The sequence below is a fragment of the Felis catus genome, chromosome D3 (assembly GCF_018350175.1).
Source record: "Felis catus isolate Fca126 chromosome D3, F.catus_Fca126_mat1.0, whole genome shotgun sequence".
In the NCBI taxonomy this organism is placed as follows: Eukaryota; Metazoa; Chordata; class Mammalia; order Carnivora; family Felidae; genus Felis; species Felis catus.
Window position 1 is genome coordinate 88,659,602 of NC_058379.1, and position 19,184 is coordinate 88,678,785.

At 46.9% G+C, this 19,184-nt stretch overlaps 1 protein-coding gene across 13 annotated transcripts in view; it reads right to left on the bottom strand.

The window, feature by feature from the left end:
• The window catches only part of NETO1 (neuropilin and tolloid like 1), a 131,186-nt gene extending 114,998 nt beyond the window's left edge, over positions 1 to 16,188 (bottom strand). For 7 of the 13 annotated variants that reach the window (XM_045041205.1, XM_045041206.1, XM_045041204.1 and 4 more), the window contains exons 1-4: positions 15,758 to 16,179; positions 13,699 to 13,752; positions 13,328 to 13,465; positions 6,306 to 6,554 (exon numbers count right to left, since the gene is read on the bottom strand). In XM_045041205.1, coding sequence (XP_044897140.1) covers positions 6,306 to 6,554; positions 13,328 to 13,465; positions 13,699 to 13,752; positions 15,758 to 15,785 — 469 coding nt within the window. In that variant the 5' untranslated portion in view covers positions 15,786 to 16,179. Of the gene's footprint in view, positions 1 to 6,305; positions 6,555 to 13,327; positions 13,466 to 13,698; positions 13,753 to 15,757 lie in introns of all 13 variants that reach the window. The other 6 variants (XM_045041207.1, XM_045041209.1, XM_045041208.1 and 3 more) reach the window with 4 other exon arrangements.
• Positions 16,189 to 19,184: the final 2,996 nt, after the last annotated feature.

The following is a 19,184-nucleotide window of genomic DNA, read 5'->3' on the forward strand; positions in this document are numbered from 1 at the left end:
GAAGATTGTATATATGTGTGTGTGTATACATGTATATATAACATTATAAAATTATGTATGTCATAAAGAAGATGAATTCAAATACTCACACACACACACACACACACACACACACACACACACACACACAGTGGAATACTACTCAGCCATAAAAAGAATGAGATCTTGCCATTTGTGATAACATGAATGGACCTTAAGGGCATTAACCTACCTGAAGTAAATCAGACACAGAAAGACAAATACTGTATGATTTCACTTATGTGTGTATTCAAAAAAAAAACACAATAAAATAAAATAAAACCCAACTCACAGAAGCAAAGGACAAATTAATGGTTGCCGGGGGTGGGGGGCGGATGGGGAGGGGATTTGGGGGGGGGGTGACATTTGAGAAGGGGATCAAGAGGTATGAACTTCCAGTCATAAAATAAATGAGTCATAGGGATGTAATGTATACCACGGGGACAGTAGTCAATAATAATGTATTGCATATTATATAACTGTATATGGTGATGGGGAAACTAGTCTTATCATCATCATTTCCCAGTGTATACAAATATCAAATCATTATGTTGTACATCTGAAATTAACACAATGTTACATGTCAATGGTTCCTCAGTAAAATAAAAGAGGAACTGTGACTCTGTTTCATAACTTTTCTGTCTGACAGCCTTTGCTGTGCTGAATTTAGACTATTTCGGGTCTACAGTGTAAATATAATAGAAAGACCACACAATGCTATCTGATCTAAACTCATTCAATCTTGTATTAATCAAATCAAGTCCTTCTTTCAACTTCAGCCTTTTATTCTTTCAGCTCTTAGTGCAAAATTAAAATTCAGTTATTGAGAAAATGATATAGATAAATAGATGTAAGCACTTATTTTTTTTTCTTTCTTACCAAACCATGTATCAGAACTCTGATTATGTAGAGAAGAAAATTTGGGAGCTGTCGATATGGCTAATACTCACACATGCATTCACATTTCAAATAAGAAGAAAAGCACCACACTGGATAATTAAAATAACATCGAGTCCATGACAATATTTTACCTAATAATATATTTCATTTAACATGCATAGAAATCTTAGAACACTCAGTTTAAATCACTGCACTGCACTGCGTCTTTTCCATTGCCTTTGATGTCAATCGGCTTGGAGTCTAAGAGGAAGCTAGGAATTGGGCAGAATGTTCCTCAAACACTCTGAGCTCTCAGATGAAAGCTTCTGTTTAAGTACAAAGTATCATAATAATTGCAATATATTTAACAACACCACTCCCTTCCATGGCAGCACCTGACTACCGCACCTCTCTCATAGGGCATGTAGAGGGTGTGTTTCATAAAACCAGCTCAGAAAAAAAGATCGGCAAAAGAGGAAGATTTCACAAACATTACATTATATGCCTGTGATTAGCAGAAGATGTCTCCACTAGAAAGGAAAGTTCAAAGCTCACAAAAGATAGCTGTTCCTAAATAGAGATTGGAAGGATTACTTTCCCCAAGAGATAGCATCCTGCATGTTTTTCTTCCTTAAGATTGAATAAAGTCCCTCCTAATGCTACTGGGCTGGGCACAGAGCAGATGTTACAGGTTTCTCCTTTGTTTATACTTTCCAGGGGTAAAGAACACTGAAGCATGTAGGCAGCTGGCTGTACTGTAAGGGAGAATTATTTTCTACGCGGAAAGCATTCTCAGTTTGAGTTTAAAAAAATGTGGATTACACAGAAAGGGTATTCCTCTGCTCTGAAAACTCATTTAAAAATTACCAACTACAGTATTGTCTCTTTTTTTTTTTTAGCTTGAGTACTTGTATTTGTCTAAGTAGTACCAAAAAATACAGCCTCCTTTTCAAAAATGAAAGTGTTAATAATAGTGCTAATAAATTTTCACTGTATCTCCATCTGGGCCCGTTCAATTCTTCCTCGTTCTTCTCCACCCCCCACCTAGGCTAATCATTATTCATTTTTCTGCAGGACATTTGATTTAAATCTTTAAGATTAAAAAAAAATGTCCTATAAATGAGAAAACGATATCATTTTATTACTATGAGCACTTTTCTATGTTTTCTCACTAAATTATCTGTGGGCTACCAAACTTCCCATCATGTGGCTTTTAACATTTTCAGGGATTCTGAACTCATCCCTCTTCTCAGAAGTGGGAGAGTATCAGTGAGGCCCCTTTGCCCTTCTCCAGGCCTCACCCTTGTCCCTGGTTTCTGCAGATCCCAGGACCAGACTCCTGTGTCATGTTGCCCACCCTCACAACCCTATGTGTGCTCAACTACTCCCTAGGTGACTCATCAGTGCTCTGTGGCCTGGGCACTGACACAGTATCCAAAAGTAGCCATAATCCATGAAATAAAAAGTGAGGACTAGTTCAATGTGTCACGAGATATAGGAAATACCCCCTGCCCTTTTTTTTTAAGGAAAGACAGAGTGTGAAAGAGAGAGAGGGACAGAGGGAGAGAGAGAGCAAGAGAGAGAGAGAGAGAGAGAGAGAGAGAGAGAGAATCCCAAGCAGGCTCTGTTCAATCAGCACTGAGCCCAACGCGGGGCTCAATCTGAGGACCCTGGGATCATGACCTGAGCCAAGATCATGAGTCTGATGCTCAACCGACTGAGCCACCCGGGTGCCCCGGAAATACCCCTTTAAGAGTGTTTCCATGGCATCGTCCCTGGCTCTGCCCTCCTACACTGCATATCCACACATGACCTCCAGGAAGCTAGCTCCCATCCACCACCAGTCCAGAAGCAGAGCTACTAGGAACATAAGAGTCCCAAACTAAAAGGCTGTTTTTTTTAAAGCCGTACAGGAAGAAAAGTCAGAGACTCAGATATTAAGAAATAGACACAAATTTTGAAACAAGAGCTGACACAAACTCGCGTCCCACTCCAGCAGGATGAAAGCAGAGACAGAACAGGGGAGCTGGCCCACGGCGGTCTGAGATGTGGAGCACCCCCGAAAAATCTCTCCATGCTACCAAGATAAATCATCAAGTACCTTAGCTGGGAGCGATTCAACAGGCATTTATATAATTAAGCTTTAATATTTGCATCCCACACTCACTACACAATCTTCTGATTATAAACTGGACCGCATGTGTGTATGTTTGCTTACAAGAAAAACTGGGCTGTGTGATTTGAAGCATTCTTATTAAAAAGGCATACATATATTTTTACACATGTGTACGTGTGTGTGTGTGTGTGTACCAACGTGTACACAGACATATGTATATTCAGCCTTTTTAGCTTGGTTGATATGATTAATTCCTAAATGTGAGTACATTCTCAGTGTGTTGACTTCAAGTTTCTGAGACTATAAATTAAGACTGAGATTCCAGATCGTAGTAAATTCATAACAATAATAAAGACCACCTGGCCTTCCCACTGCTATTTCTTCTTTGACGATTTTGATGACTTGCCATCACACATAACTATAACCCCCACAAGGAGGCCTAGACCCACATAAACAAGCTAACAAGGAAAAGTAACATCTTACAGGTACTAGTTTCGCACATTCACTCCGCAAAGCAGAGAAAGAGCAGTTGTAAATGAAAAATTCAGGGATACTTGTTCTCCCAATAAACGATGTCAATCCCTACTTTGTTCTTAAACAACACATGATCAAATTAATAAAAACAATAGCTACTGATAGTTGAGATCTCATATTTGAAGTGAAAAATCCACAAGGATGCATGGGTTGGCAGGCGGCCAGTGTTCAAGCAATCCAAAAAACAGGTGGTCAGTATTGTCCCTATTTTATCAACTGAAATACTGAGGCACCGAACATTAAGGATCATCATGTCCACAGTTTACAGCAAGCCAGAAATAAGAAAGCCAGGGCTGAGGCCAGATGGTGTCCCCAAACCAGTGTTCCTCACAGCTGTGCTGGGGTCCAGCTCTGCAAGTGACCTGGTGGGCGGGGCTCTCCCCTCCAATGCGTGGTCCATTTGGACGCCTTGGTGATTGCGGCAAGGCTTTCGACTTTAAGTCATGACGTTGACTTCAGGAACTCTATGGCTTTAGTTTCGCCAAATCACCACTTAAAGCATCGTCCCCAGTCCAAATTAACCCAAATTAAACCGAAGCCTGCCTGACCCCCTATTCCCTAAACGCTGTCTAAATGATTACTAATCCCTGCCCCCTTCCTCTTTCATTAACTAATTGGCTTCCTCAATACTGGCTCTTTATGGAATGAGTAGCAGATTACTGTGCCACTCAGGCAATGGCCTTGGGCCACGGAACGTCAGAGTCTGCAGTCATGGAAGTTTTACAAGTCTCCCTTTTATGGTCCTACTGTTCCTTCATATGCCAAGTGTGCGCCTCCCCCTGCCCTTAGTTTACTCTCCTTTATCTGAGTGGAAACAGAAGCCTCAGTCCATCCGTAACTCATCCTCAATTTCATGGAACCATCTCCTTTCGTTCCTTTCTGATCCAGTCCTTCGTGGCAGTGAAATCCCCTTTTGTATACAGATAAAGTAAAAGGGGCTCTACAGAAACAAGGCACAAAGAACATTGCACAGGGAACACAGTGGCTTTTTAAAACTCTTGGAAAAGCAGACTGGGCTCCACCATTTATGTTATCTCCGGCAGAGCTAGAAATGTGGATAGCCTCGCTTACGCTGATAAAGTGGACCCGACAACTTTATACAACCTGAGTCTTAAGTCCTAGACACTATCCCCCTGATCTCCAATCCCAGGATGAAAATATAACGTACAAAAACCTAGAGCTATCTTTAAGTCCTGGCTATACCCAAAATTATCCGTTAAGAAAAAAAAAATGTATTTCCATTCACCACTCAAGCACTAGTTAAAGTAATCTCAGCGTCTGCAACTTTTTTCTTTTTTTTTTTTTAATTTTTTTTTCAATGTTTATTTATTTTTGGGACAGAGAGAGACAGAGCATGAACGGGGGAGGGGCAGAGAGAGAGGGAGACACAGAATCGGAAACAGGCTCCAGGCTCCGAGCCATCAGCCCAGAGCCTGACGTGGGGCTCGAACTCCCGGACCGCGAGATCGTGACCTGGCTGAAGTCGGACGCTTAACCGACTGCGCCACCCAGGCGCCCCCGTCTGCAACTTTTTGGAGCACATCAAGCTAGTCTGATCGCCAGGGTGAAATACTCCTGCTTTCTCTGAAGGATCCAGTATCAACAAAGCACAATTAAAACCACAATATCTCCTAGTGATACTATAAAAACATTCCTAATGCTTGAGGTCGATACGTACAACGCTATCAATGCATGACCTAGTCGACATAAACCATAATATCATAACGAAAGTCATCATTAATCTCATATTAATGATTTTTAAAGTTTTAGCGCTTAACCTGAGCAGCAGAACCCTGCTCTTAACGTTACCTGTGTAACATGGAATAGAAACTCCAACAAATTTTACGCATCTTCCAATGTCACCTATGCCTGTTACCGCCTCAGTAAAGCAACCCACACAAACTAAAAATATATGCAATCATATAGAAATAATGCGCTTCAGGTAAGTTTGAGTCATCTTTCCATTAAAAAAGAAGGACTGTACTTCATCAAATCTCAAATCGCTTCAGCCTGACGCTGCAATTTAAAAGGTGATAACCAATTTTTATTGTAATAAATGACAACTCATCATCAAGTGAGCCAGTCAACATCATAGACCTTTTTTTTTTTTCAATATTAGCAGGTGAAAAGGAAAATGGACCCAGGATGAATAATTATATAATGACGGATAATGTCTGCAGCAAATGAATATTTGGCTGCTAAGGGCCTCTGGCTTTCATCACAACTGTTAGGAATTTGCATTTCTAAAAAGGGATTAGACTGCTTTATGCTAAGATCCATTTGCCTTAAAAATTATAATTTTCAGAACAAAAGAATTTTTTATTCAGGTTCTCCAAAGATCATTTAGATGGATACATTTTACACTACAATTGTCTTTTCAAGTTTATAGGGATTCAATGTATACTGTAATTAGTTTCTTTATTACAAGTCACCTCTCAAATTACACATTTCAGCATAATGGAAGTCCATTTAATTAACTGTGCTCCTGATGATCATACAGACCCCTGAGTCACTACACTTCACCTCTAGTGGAGGCTAAATTTTAAGGAAAATTTATTTTCCGTTCAGGAAATTTCATTTCCTTACAAAATGAAAAGAGAAAGCACTGTAGGTGTGATGTTGAATAGAACTAGAAAATTCTTTGAACACCTATGAAGCCGTCTTACAAATGTTCTTCTACTATGAGGACAGAAAACTAAGGAAGAGAAAAATAATTGTATGAAAAAACAAACAAACAAACAAACAAACCCTTACTTACCAGGTGTGAAATTGTATCGAGCTGAAAATCCCATAGATTCCAGCTCTCCATCAGCGAAAAATTTAATCCATAGAAATCTTCCACTGGATTTTATTACAGGTGGGTTTTGTTGTCCACAAAAACGTCCAATTATTGGAGAAAATCCGAAAGGTCCATCTCGAACTTCAATATGATCAAATTTGCACTCCCAAGACGGCTCAATAGAGTACTTTTCATCAAAGTAAAGTTCAATGCACTGTCTTGGGGCAGCTGAAAAAAAGGAAAGGGTATGTCTAGGAGGCCGTTTTTTAAGTCTTTAGTTTGATTTCTGTGACGCGACTTCCAATTTTATCTGTACATCTTCTATCAAAGTCTGAGTCTGACATCATGGGAGCACAAAGCAAGTCTGTCATAGTTAGCGTTCTAAGGGAAAACATTCCCATAAGAATGTCTCAGGGATGCTCCTTAAAATTGATGATGTTGCACAAAATATTATTCAGACACAAAATGACCATTTAGATATCTAACACAGACCCAATGATCACCGTGCTTTTGTGAAAGACCACTACCATCGGGCTTAGTAAACAGAAAGACCTCTTTCTGTCACTTTTCCCATATTTGCTGAAGTATCCAGTTTTGAGGTCAAAAACCACTTAAGAATTGTTCAGCACAGAGTTATCCAAACATTCGAAAAGCCCCAGGGAGATATATCGATTGCACCCAAGCGCACATACGAAGATATTAAGAGTAGTTTTTCTACAGCACAAACCTTACCACGGCACCTGCAGGTTTAAACTTATTCAGCAACTCTCTACCAGCTACAGGGAAAAAGATCGATGCACTTGACATGCAGGACCTTTATGGGTCCTACACTTCACTCCTCCAGGATCTTCCCCTCCAGACACAGCCCAAGCTGAGGCCGCTTGAGGCACAGGGTGTTTTCAAAGGCCTCATGCTCTTTCAGACTTTCAAGTATTTTAGCACTTTCTGGAGTATCGGTCTCCAATTTCACCAACTCCTGTTTGTGTAGGAAACTCTTGCTTTATAGAACCATCTCTCTAAATCTACTCACCAAAGACAAAAATCTATTCACCTTCGTATTTCAGCACTCAGCGCAGTACTTATCATTGAGGATTTCTCAAAAAAAAAAAAAAAGAAAGAAAGAAAAAGAAAAGAAAAAAGAAAAAAATACCTCTTTGGGGCAGAAGAGTAAACGAACTTATCTTCATAACCGTTTTGATAGCTCTCTTAGGAAGAGCCTCAGAGGGCCAGTGGCTCTATAAACCTCTACAAGAATGCATTTGCTAGCACCCTTCCATTCCTCCCTTGTCATGTCCAAAACAGCTCAAAATCCTGGCACTCCAGATTGATATTCAGCCAGGATACCCCAGAATGGCCATAACAGTTGTCGAAATATCCGCACATATTTATCCTAGTTAGTAAACAGCTGTTGCCTCGAGTCCTTTGAGTGTTTCCCTGCCATGTGGCCCTCTTCGGGGACCAACACCCTCCAGAAACTTCAAAGTTAAGACCTGGCACAAGGAAGGCCTGATCCCCATGTGGTCGGTAATCATTCCGAACGACTGCTGTCCCCACCACACCAGTTCTTAAATATGTATTGAATATCACCCTTGATGGCTTTAAAATTAAAGCCTTGTGTGCACGGATGTCAAAAATTTATAGAGAACTGAGATACACGATGACTTGGAAATTAGAGACTTACAGAATAAAATATAACCCTGATGATCCCCGAGGATAAAACTGAAGCTCATTTGGTTAAAGGTCAATGCGTGTTATAAGACTCTTTTGGGGATTATTTTTAATCTCTAAAAATGTTTATGAGTCTTTGGACATTGAAAAGAGACATTTACTGCTCTTACCGGCAAAACCAGGGATGATTTTATCTACCACTAGCATATATTCGCAAAGGGCAACAAATGTAGTACTACCTGATGACAGATTTGATGAAGTTCCAGTGATTTTTTTTTTAATCTATGAATTGGAACTATCCTAAGACATCACTTGGAAAATTATGTTTTTTTCCCTTCAAGGTTATTAGTTCAATCACAAAAAGGCAAAGGCTAGGGGCGCCTGGGTGGCTCAGTTGGTTAAGTGTCCGACTTCGGCTCAGGTCACGATCTCGTGGTCCGTGAGTTCGAGCCCCGCGTCGGGCTCTGGGCTGATGGCTCAGAGCCTGGAGCCTGCTTCCGATTCTGTGTCTCCCTCTCTCTCTGCCCCTCCCCCATTCATGCTCTGTTTCTCTCTGTCTCAAAAATAATAAAATAGGGGCACCTGGGTGGCGCAGTCGGTTAAGCGTCCGACTTCAGCCAGGTCACGATCTCTCGGTCCGGGAGTTCGAGCCCCGCGTCAGGCTCTGGGCTGATGGCTCGGAGCCTGGAGCCTGTTTCCGATTCTGTGTCTCCCTCTCTCTCTGCCCCTCCCCCGTTCATGCTCTGTCTCTCTCTGTCCCAAAAATAAATAAACGTTGAAAAAAATTAAAAAAAAATAATAATAAAATAAACATTAAAAAAAATTTTTTTTAAAAAGGCAAAGGCTTAAGACACTGGACCCATATACGTATTAGCATTCAGTATAACATTTATACCTATTACCATCTTATAGAATGTGCCTGCTGGTTTATTTCCTCTCTGGCAAGCCAATATAAGTTTCAGAAGGAAATAAACCTTTTCAGAATATAGGATATTTCCTTTCGATGTGAATAATGTATGGCTAGGGAACCTTAAAGCAAAGAGAGTAGCCCTGTGCTAACTTACTTAATAAAAATCTGTTGATCAACAAATATCCATCTGTTTTTCGCTATTAAGAAATGCATGGTCATTGGACATGAATTCACTTACATTTCCTTCATTTTCATCGTCACTTAAGTTCCCTCCAACGTGGATGAACAAACCTCTCAATGTTCCATCAGGACACATACCAGCGTTATGGCTTTCCCTAGGCAGGACTACACGCGGACAGTTCACTTTCCTTTGGTCCATCATGCAGAGGTCAACCACACGCGTTCATATACGAAATCCCACTAACTGAATTTTAGAAGGCAGTAAAATAACGTTTTAAAAAGAAGTACGTCATAGGGGCTCCTGAGTGGTTCAGTCAGTTAAGCGTCCGACTCCTGATATCAGCTCATGTCTTGAACTCAGGGTCCTGAGTTCAAGCCCTGCATTGGGCTCCACACGGGGCATGGAGCCTACTTATAAACAAACAAACAAACAAACAAAGAGCACGTGGTTGTAGTTCAAGACAACGGCTTATGGTGCACGTAAGCCATTGGAAGCTAAGTCCAACTCCCTACACTTACATGTTCTTTCCCTTCAAATCTCTCAATTCACAGCTGCCTTTCTCTGTAACATCTTCTGCAAGTCATCTGGTATGTAAATCGGAAGTTCCTTTTCGAGAAGTCTTACCGTGTCATTGGGCACGGTGAAAACTCTGGGCGCTTTCACCTGAATATAGGTACAGAATATGGCCTCTGATTGGAGGGAATTCTAGGACAACCTGAGATCCATGCGAGGAGTCTTCCTCTCTGTGACTGGGACGCCACCTGCGTTTACCAGAACCTCACCTTACCTCCAGAAACTTAGCCAATCATTGAGCCCTCTCTTGTACTTTCAAGGCACCTTTTCCTACAGAACAGGCTCTTCTTTTCAGAATTAAGTATGACAGTCTGCCCCCGCTGCAAGAAGACGGAGAGACAAAGAAAGTAACTGCCTTTCCACCTTGGGTCCATCAACACCACCCACACCCACACCTCCGTCCGCTGGGAGCCGGCCCCCACGCCTGCTAGGGCATTGAGGGCACACCTCCTAAAGTGTCTCCCTAACAGCGTCTCAGGGGCCTCACGCAATAGATGTGTTCCCTTTTACCTCAGGTTTGTTTGCCGTCACAACTGGCACCTCGGCTTCTCCCTTCTTCCTGAAATGTCACCTGCACTAGGTACTGAGGCCTCTTTCGCCTCGTCTCCGGTCCATCTCCCTGGCTTGTCCTTCACCGCCTCCCTGTCATCCTTTCCTTTACTCTCCCATCCCTTACACGCTGTTTTTCAGAAGACTATTCTCTTATCTTTTCTGCTCTTTCTAGACCAGTGCTCTGGGGCACTGGCATCCCAATGGAGAGCTATCGCAACATAATGCGACCTGCGGCTCCAGCAAAGACCAACTAAGCCAGAGTCTTGGGGGCAGACCTGGGCGTCGGTATTTTCTGAAAGATTTAAAAAAGAGAAAAAAAAAAAAAAAACCAGTGCTCCAAATGCTCTCTCTGGATCATTTCATTCATACTAAGAGCCTCAACCACAGTCTATATTTATGACCTCTAAATATCTATTTTCAGCAAAGAGCTCTCCAGTGAGCTGAAAACTCATATACCCAATATTTTTATGAGGCATCTCCATAAACACCAAAATGGAGCCCATTAATTTTCCTTTAAACACTCCTTCTCCACCCGTATCCTTTACCTCCATCAATATGTCTCCAAGCCAAACACTTTGGAATCGTCCTGGGATTTCCTATCTCCCATCCGTACCTCCAGCCGCTCACAACTCAGTTTCCTAAATACCTCTCATCTCTTCCTTTGGTGCCACAGCCAACGTCACTTGTGCGGGTCAGGCTTTTCCTATGGTTTACGTGGGCTTTCACAATAGTTCCTGCTTGCTTCTTTCCTTCAGTTACTTCCCCCAAAGGGCGGGTTCGTTCTCCACGTGATTTATTTCAGTGACATCCCACTGTCTAGAATATTAATGTTCCAACGTCCATGGGTGGAGCCAGTGGAGTGCCAAGTTCTCCTTCTCTGAGACCCTCTGTCTCCTGAGCCCCTCTTCACTGCCGCTCCCCTCACCCTACGCAGAAGCCCACGCGATTCTCCCTGTGGGTCCCAATCACACCACATCTCAGCACATCCGCACCTGCCATTCTGTACAGAGAATTCTCTCCTGGAAGTTTTACAAAACTGAGTGAAAACACCTGCTCCCCCTCGTAGCCTCGTCTTCTTTCTCCTATTCCAAACGAACACTGCTAGTTTGGGGGGGTGCCTTCAGATTTTTGACTGGAAGGGGCATGGTCACCAGACCATATTATAAGTTCCACAGGCAAGAACCCTGGCTGTTTTGTTAAAGGCTCTCTACACTGTGCCTAGAAGAGTGGCTACTTCTTAGTAGTTGTTCAAAAAGTATCTGTTAAATAAATGCATGGACGGGAAACCATGGCTAGGATAGAGTACTTCAAAAAGGGTGTAGAAATATAACCAATAGCCACGGGAGCTTCTATCCACTTCCCAACTGTAAGTTTTGTCCTTGACATGACTAAGAATGAATGTGACTATGTGCATGAGATTGAAATGCGAGCAATGTTTTTTAATAGGCATGAAAGCACAATTAATACGCGAAACTTTCCCTCTGAATTAATCCTTTAAATGAGAGAAGTCATTGATTTTATTCTTTTTAACAATTCGAAGTTTTAAAATACTGATTCTTCAAAACACAAATTAGGTGAATTTAACCAAGACATTTAACCCCTCTGTGCCTGTTTCCTTGTCTATAAAATGAGGACAAAAAAAAAAAAATACTCCCTAGGATTAAATGTTTTACCCTATGATAAGGTCTTTGAAAATTTTATATACATATCTATGCATACATGCACATATACACATAATAGATAGGTAATACTAACTTGATAAAGGGAACAACTAAGTCTAACCCAGAATTTCCATATTTCAATTTCCTTTTCTATCAATCATCTGAGGAATAAAACTGCCAGAGCCCAGATTTCTCAGTTTTAGCCTTTATGATCAGAGCTGAGTCTCTCTTTCCTTCTTCGTGGAGTGCAGTGTATCTTTGCTAAAAGTTCAACCTCACGCACAAAAAGGAGAAGGGCAATATCCTTAGCTTAAAAGTTACAAAAAGATAAAAGAATCATTTCTAGATAGAAGTTCTTTTTTTTAATCTTTTTAACGTTTATTTATTTTTGAGACAGAGAGAGACAGAGCATGAATGGGGGAGGGTCAGAGAGAGGGAGACACAAAATCTGAAACAGGCTCTAGGCTCTGAGCTGTCAGCACAGAGCCCGACACGGGGCTCGAACTCATGACCTGAGCCGAAGTCGACCGCCTAACCGACTGAGCCACCCAGGTGCCCCTCTAGATAGAAGCTCTTGAAAGCGGTTAAACAGAAAGCCTCTTCTTTGAAACATCTACCAAATGAACATGCCCCTCATTTAGAAGCAGATATTGAACATAAACTGTCTTTTTCATTAAGGTAGACCAATCTGTCTGTGCCTGTGTGGGCGGGAAGGGTTGCAGGTTTGGGGCTATTAGGTATTCACACTTGTGATGTTGAAATCTTCATCACGAGATGAAATGATCATTTATTTTAGAAAGCTGTACTTAATCGAGTGGTGTCTACAAGGGTAATGGAAATTGGAAATGTTCGAAGAGAAATGAATCTCTTTTTCAGCACTATTTATCTTTTGAGTCATGAAAGAGAATGATGAGAAGAAGCATCATAATTCGGAATCCTGACTTTGGCATTAAAGTATGATAATGCCACTTGTTAGCACAAATTAAGGCAACTATCATTCAGATTGTTTGGGACCATGATTATAGATTTATTTTTGACATGAATATGTATTTTTGTACTTTATTAACGAAACACTAACAACTGTACAGGTTATTCTACTAACTGTTAGCCAATGAAATACTAGTTTCTAAAACCATAGTACGTTAGGCAATATTATGCCAACCTGTGCCTCCATTCCACTAATTTAGAATTCTGGATCAATTAAACCAACTGCAAAATTAACTGTTATTGATTTGCTTTTATTTGCCAGACTCTACTTATCTTAACCCATTACTAATAATTTCAATAATTAGCTTGATTCCACATTTTACAGTTTCTTGATTCTTGAAGAGATATTTATGTGCGTGGTCCCGAAAACCAATCTTTGTGATGTCTTGGGGCATTCTGTCCGCCCAAAGCATAGAGATGGCCAGGTCTGGCTCAGAGCTCTCCCCAGCCCTGATTCTTTGCCCCTTACCTTCTATGATGTAGATGCACTCTCGGTCAGGGGGGTACTTGCTGGGGTAGTTGGGAGAGGTAAAAATACCTCCCTCTGCATGTTTTGTCCAAGTCCCACACTGCACTGACTTCTGAGTTTCTGAGGTGGTTTGCTTCTCTGTAAAAAATGAAAACAAGAGGCATCATCCAATTTTCTATAAGACTAAAAATAGAGAGGACATTCTTATAGTATCCATTAGTAAATTACTTTTGAAATGTTGTCTTAGTCAAAATCAATCAATTAGACACACTATAAAATGTTCAGATATTCTGGAATATTAAGAATATGAGAAAGATAGGGAAACATAAATAACTAGAGGTCCTCCACTGCGTTTACCCCCAAAAACACACCTGTTCCTTTCTTGGTCGCCCCAGACAAATGGAAGATGATTAAACTTGCTACAACTGAAACAGAAAAGAAAAACGAGAAAGAGATCATATTAATATACACTGAGATGATCATATTCGATAACACCAGAAAGCTCAAATAATACCAAAGCATATTAAGTTTATTACTGCTCACTGTTCCAAGCTAACTCAGAACATGCCCCAACTGGTTACAAATGTACAAGTCAGGACAGTTAGTGCCCAGAACCGATGCAAGTTAAGACTGGATGGGACCTGAACTGCAAATGTGCACCTCAAGACTTCGGAGGGGATGCTGTCATCTACTAATGCCACGTTACAGTAGGATTTCAGGACCCGCATTGTGTCCAGACTGCCCTTCAAGAATGGCTTTGCTAGCATCTCTGAAGGAAGAGCGTAAGCCAGGGGAAAGTCTGAAAAGGCAAACAATGAGGACCAAGAGGGACCAGAACGCACTGCCAGTGTTGTTGTATTTTGGAAAATAAATACTCAGGCGAGCTTTACGGCAGGTGGGGGAGGGGCACAGGAGAAAACTGATGAATGTGAGTTGGGGGCACCTGGCAGCAGGATAAACACGTTTCTTATAAAGAGGCACTGTCCCATCAAGTAACCCCTGTCCTCAGCATTTTCTAAGCGAAGAAATTAATTCCTTCTAACCTTCACGTTGACTTAATATTTGGTATTACCCAGAAATAGATTCTTACTTTGAGGAAGGTGACTTCTAGAAGCATTTTATTGAGCCTATTTTTCGGTTTCATTTACTGCAACAAGAGTAAATCTGCAAAGGACCATTTGAAACCCGAACTTCTGTTTCACTGGCACATCTTGAGTGGCTCAACATTTTTGTAAAACCGGAAGCTAGAAAAGTAATGAAACAATCTGGTCCTCATAAGGTCTGCTCTTTCCTCTTCACTTCATCGTTGTCATTTATTTTCTGCCCAGTGGCCTAAAATCTCTAAGTTCCATTAGGTGTACAATCGCCTCTCCGCTGAAAAACGAATTGGGGGCAGGGAGAGTATCATTCACAGCGATTTCCTAAACCGAAGCACGCTGGCAGGGGCTTATAAATTTACGTTTTAAGATTATTCCAGGAAAAGCAGTAGGCCTTTTTATTAGCATTTGAGAAAGTACATCAATTGTATTACTTTGTGCTTCTGCCTGGTCATCTTTTAGAGTGAAACATTAGTTGTTGTCTGTTTAAACAGAAAAAAATATAGATAGATAGACTCTCTTATTTTAACTTGCCATGATTCTATACACACGCAGACACGCAGGTGCACAGCCATCAATATCAGGCTGTACGCGCCCTGTGTCTTTACTTTGCTTTTCCTGTTGTGCTGGAATCACACGTTGGAGCAAGTACTATGCCTAACGCGTCCACAAAGCCGGGCTTTTAACTGCGTGGCACAGGATTCGCACCGGAATCCTTGCTTTTTAATAACAAATTCCCACCCCACGTTTTTCTTCTATCGCCGTTCGCTCCATGCCTTCCGAGGCCATTTTCCCCTCCACTGCACGCGCTACCCCGAGAACGCACCCCGAGAGGTCTTGGGGGCCACAGGAGTTGAGGCTGGCCCTCGCCCTCCCCGCAAGCGCCGCGTTCAGGTGCACCCTGCACTACCTCCTGGAGTGGAAACGTGGGCCCGCGGAGCTCCAGAAGCCCCGGGAAGAGGGCGAGTCCCTGCATCCCCCCGGCTGGCAGCCCCGCGCGCCGCCCCCTTCCACCTGCGCCCGCACCCGGGCCCGCTCCCGGCCGCGCCCGCACGTGCTCGCCTCCGCCCCCGGGACGTCCCCGCAGACCCAAAGGCTGCTTTTCCTCCGCAGAGTCTGAGACCCAGCGACCCCCGGCCGCGCGCCGCCCCCACGCCCCCGGCCGGCCGTGCCGCCAGCCAGAAAGTTTACAGGTGCCCGGACTCGCGGGGACTGCGGGGTCCGGCTGGAGTGCGGCGGCGAGGCTTTTCCCTGCGCGTTCGGCCACGAGGGAGGAGGCGGGCGGGAGGAGGGACGGCGAGTGGCCCCGCGCGGCGGCGGGAAAGGTACTCACTGTGAAACAAACTGCGTCCATAGATCATGTCTGTTCCTTACACCAGAGGCTCCGATCTCCACTAATTCCATTTAGAGACGGGAAGACTTCCAGTGGTCGGGAGAGGACGGAGTCGGGGGATTTTCAGTGTGCCAACCGAGAACCGAACGGAGGGGGGGGGGGGGGAGAGGGGAGGGGAGAGAGATCCGAGCCCACACAGCAGCCAGATCCGAATTCCGGCGTCCTCCGCCCCTGGCTCGCGCTCGCGCTCGCTCGCTGTCTCACCGCCGCGAAGCCAGCATCCCCACCATGACGCTCGCATCACACCCGGGCGCCGATCGCCACCATCAGCACCGCCGGCGGCAGCACCCTCCTCCTTTGCATCATCGCCGCCGCCGCAGCTGTCAGGAGGACGCGCGGGCAGTCGGCGCGCGGGCGGCGGCGGGCGCGGGGCGAGCCCCGGGGCGCCCGGGCCGGGGCCGGGGCCGGGGCCGGGCGGCAGGCGCGGCGCGGCGGGGGCCAGTCCAGTCCGACGGCAGCGACGGGGCGGGCGGCGGCGGCGGCTGGGGCTCGCTCAGTCCCCGGTTTCATACACCCCGAGCAGCAGGTCGGAGCAACGTCTCCGGGAGGATGTCCAGCGGCAGCCCTCCTCTCTCCAGCCCTTGGGGATCTTCCGCTGAGGCATTGAAGACAGGAGGAAGGGGTCCGTCATCGGCTCGCCGGGCTCCGCGCCACCTCTGCGATCTTGCGGAGAGCTGAGCGGGTGGGTGGGCGTCTGGGAGGAGGGCGTGAGGGTGGCGGAGGGGAGCGGGGGGGGGGGGGGTGGCCGAGGGGGCGGGGAAGGGAGGGAGGGGGAAAGGAGCAGGAAGATGGCAGAGTTACCAAGTGGGCGCCTGAGTCATAGCCGTGGGCTGCGCGACCCTCTGGGAAGCCCGGCGGCGGGGCAGAACTGGGCAGCACCGCGCGGCCGGCGCCCCCGGGGCTGGTGCGCGGCGGAATGGGGCGGCGGCGGCGGCTGCAAGGACATCACACCAGCTCGGATCCTGGGGGGGGGGGGGGGAGGGGGGGGAGGGGGGGAGGACCGGGCTGGGAGCCGTCACTCCGCCAGCCCCGGCCGAGGGGCCCCGGAGGGAGCAGGCAAATCCCGAGCTGGATCCCGAGGCCCCATCCAAGGCGAGCCAGGGGGAGGGGCCACCGCGGGAAAATTCCCTTTGGGGTTCGGTTACCACTTTTCAAGGGTTGGAAATCGCAGCTGGGGTGTCTCCCACCCCTTACACTGCATCGGCCCAGAGCAAGCGGGTTCCCTCTCTGATCAGGGGTCGGGGGGGAAGGCTTTTGCCACGCGCTGCGCTCGCTCACAGGCGGGGAGAGCGGGCAGGGGCGCGCCGGCGGCAAAGGCAGCCGTAAAAGTTTCGCGGTTAATCGCCCGGCCTGATGCGGAGGTCGCCCGCACCGAACGGCTTCTGCGAAGACACCTTCCTCTTCCCCAAGATATTTAAAACCCCCCAGGCAAACGCAGAACACCTCCTACCCTACCGCTACCGGCACAGATGCGCGCGCGCGCGCGCGGCGCGTTAAACTCGGGGGGCGGGGGGTGGGGGGGGACAGAGTTGCTGGGGAAACAGCTCCGGGAAAGCCCCAGCTTGTAAAATGCGAATAAACGCACGAGAAGGAACGGCAAACGGCGGGCGGCCCCGCGGAGGGCCGGGGTGCGCGGGAGGCAGGGGGAGTCCCTCCCCGGCCGCCGCGGCACCTCCCCGTCCCCGCCGGCCGCGTCCCGCCCTCCCCGGCCGCTGCGGACTGTCCGCGCCACCACGGCCGCCGGCCGGACCTCGCGGCTACCCCGGGGCCGGCCGCCACCCTCACCCCCACCCCCACCCCCGGCCGCCGCCTCGGCGGTCCCGGCCCCCGGGCCGCGGCGCCCCGGCCCCCGCTCCCCTCCCCGTGCGGCCTGGGGGCTCCGGCTGGGGACGGCGGCGGTGGGCAGACGGGGTAGGAAGAACTAAGGGGGAGAGGCGCGGAGCCGCGAGGGCTGGGACCGGCTCAGAAGGCCGAGGAGAGAGGAGAGGGCCGGGAGACGGGGGGCGGGAGAGCGAGGGCGCCGGGCTGCGGCCGCCGCGGGGCTCCCGGCCCGGCCTCCACCTCGCGGCACCTGCTGCTGCTGCTGCTGCTGCTGCTGCTGCTGCTGCTGCGGCCCGGGGCCGCCCACGTGGGGGCGTGCGTGCAGGCGGCGGTGCCCGCGCCCGGCCCGCCTGCCTCCGGCGCCGCGGCCGCGAGCGGAGGTGATGGGGGGCGGGGGGGGGGGACGGCGAGGCGACCCCCGAGTCCGGGGGGAGGGGACTCCCCGCGCCCAGACGCCACCTCCGAGACACCCTGCACCGAGCTTCTGGTCTCTGGATTCCAGGCGGCTGCAAGTCCCCGACGAGGGTAAAAGTGGGTAAAAGGTGTGTGTGCGTGTGCGTCTGTGTGTTTCCATCCAGTCAGTGAACGGTGGGCAGCTGGGGCAGGCGGGAACGGAGACCTGGAGCGACAGACAGACAGACAGACGGAGACTGCGCGGTGACCCAACTCCACTGGGCGGGCTGGGAGCTGGAGCAAAGGGCAAGGAGTGAGCAGAGGGACAGGGAGCCAGGAGGAGGAGCGCCCCCCACCAACCCGGGGTGGATGCGGCCACGTGCGTACCTGTAAAGGGTCTAGAGGCCAAGCAGGAAGAAGGCCCCGCGGGAGTCATGGGGCCCAGGAGTGATATTGTGGCAGCGCGGGGGTTGGGGAGTGGATGGGAGTGGAGTTGAGGAAGAAACATCCCAACTGCAAAGCAGCACAAGCGACCAGCGGGCGACCAGCAGCCGGTTCGAGCGGCTAGTAGGTTTGTGAATAAAATGGCAAAGGTTCAGGGGCCCGGTGGTGGGGGAGGGTGCTTGAAAAATGGTCAACGCTGCACTTTGAGAGGGGAATGTTGACACCTTTCAGAGGGGATGGCAATTCTGTTTCGCATCCAGAAGATATCCTTTCTTTAGGAGAGTGATAAAACAATTCCATAAAACAGTAACAACGTTAAAAAAAAAATACCTACAGGGAAACTACTGTATTCTCAGTTGCCTGTTGAAGATAAGAGAACAGAACCTTGGTCTTTGCTAAAATCCATCCACTCAAGTATGTCTAACATGTTTCATCCTCTGTGCCCGGGACCGGTTTCCCAGGACCCAGATTTTGTTACTGGGCCAAGGAAGTGGCCACTGAAATTTTGCTAGACAAGTGGTTCTTGCAGGAAATTCAGGAAGGAAATCCCAGAAGAAGAAAAAAACAAAAAAAGAGAAATCGAGGGGGGGGGGGTGCTGGAGATCCAGACTTTTTATACATTGTCTCATTCCTCTGCATAACCTAGCGGCCAATAGGTCTGTGTTTGAAGTCAAGTTCTCAGAAATAAGGGCCTCTTTGATTTATGAGC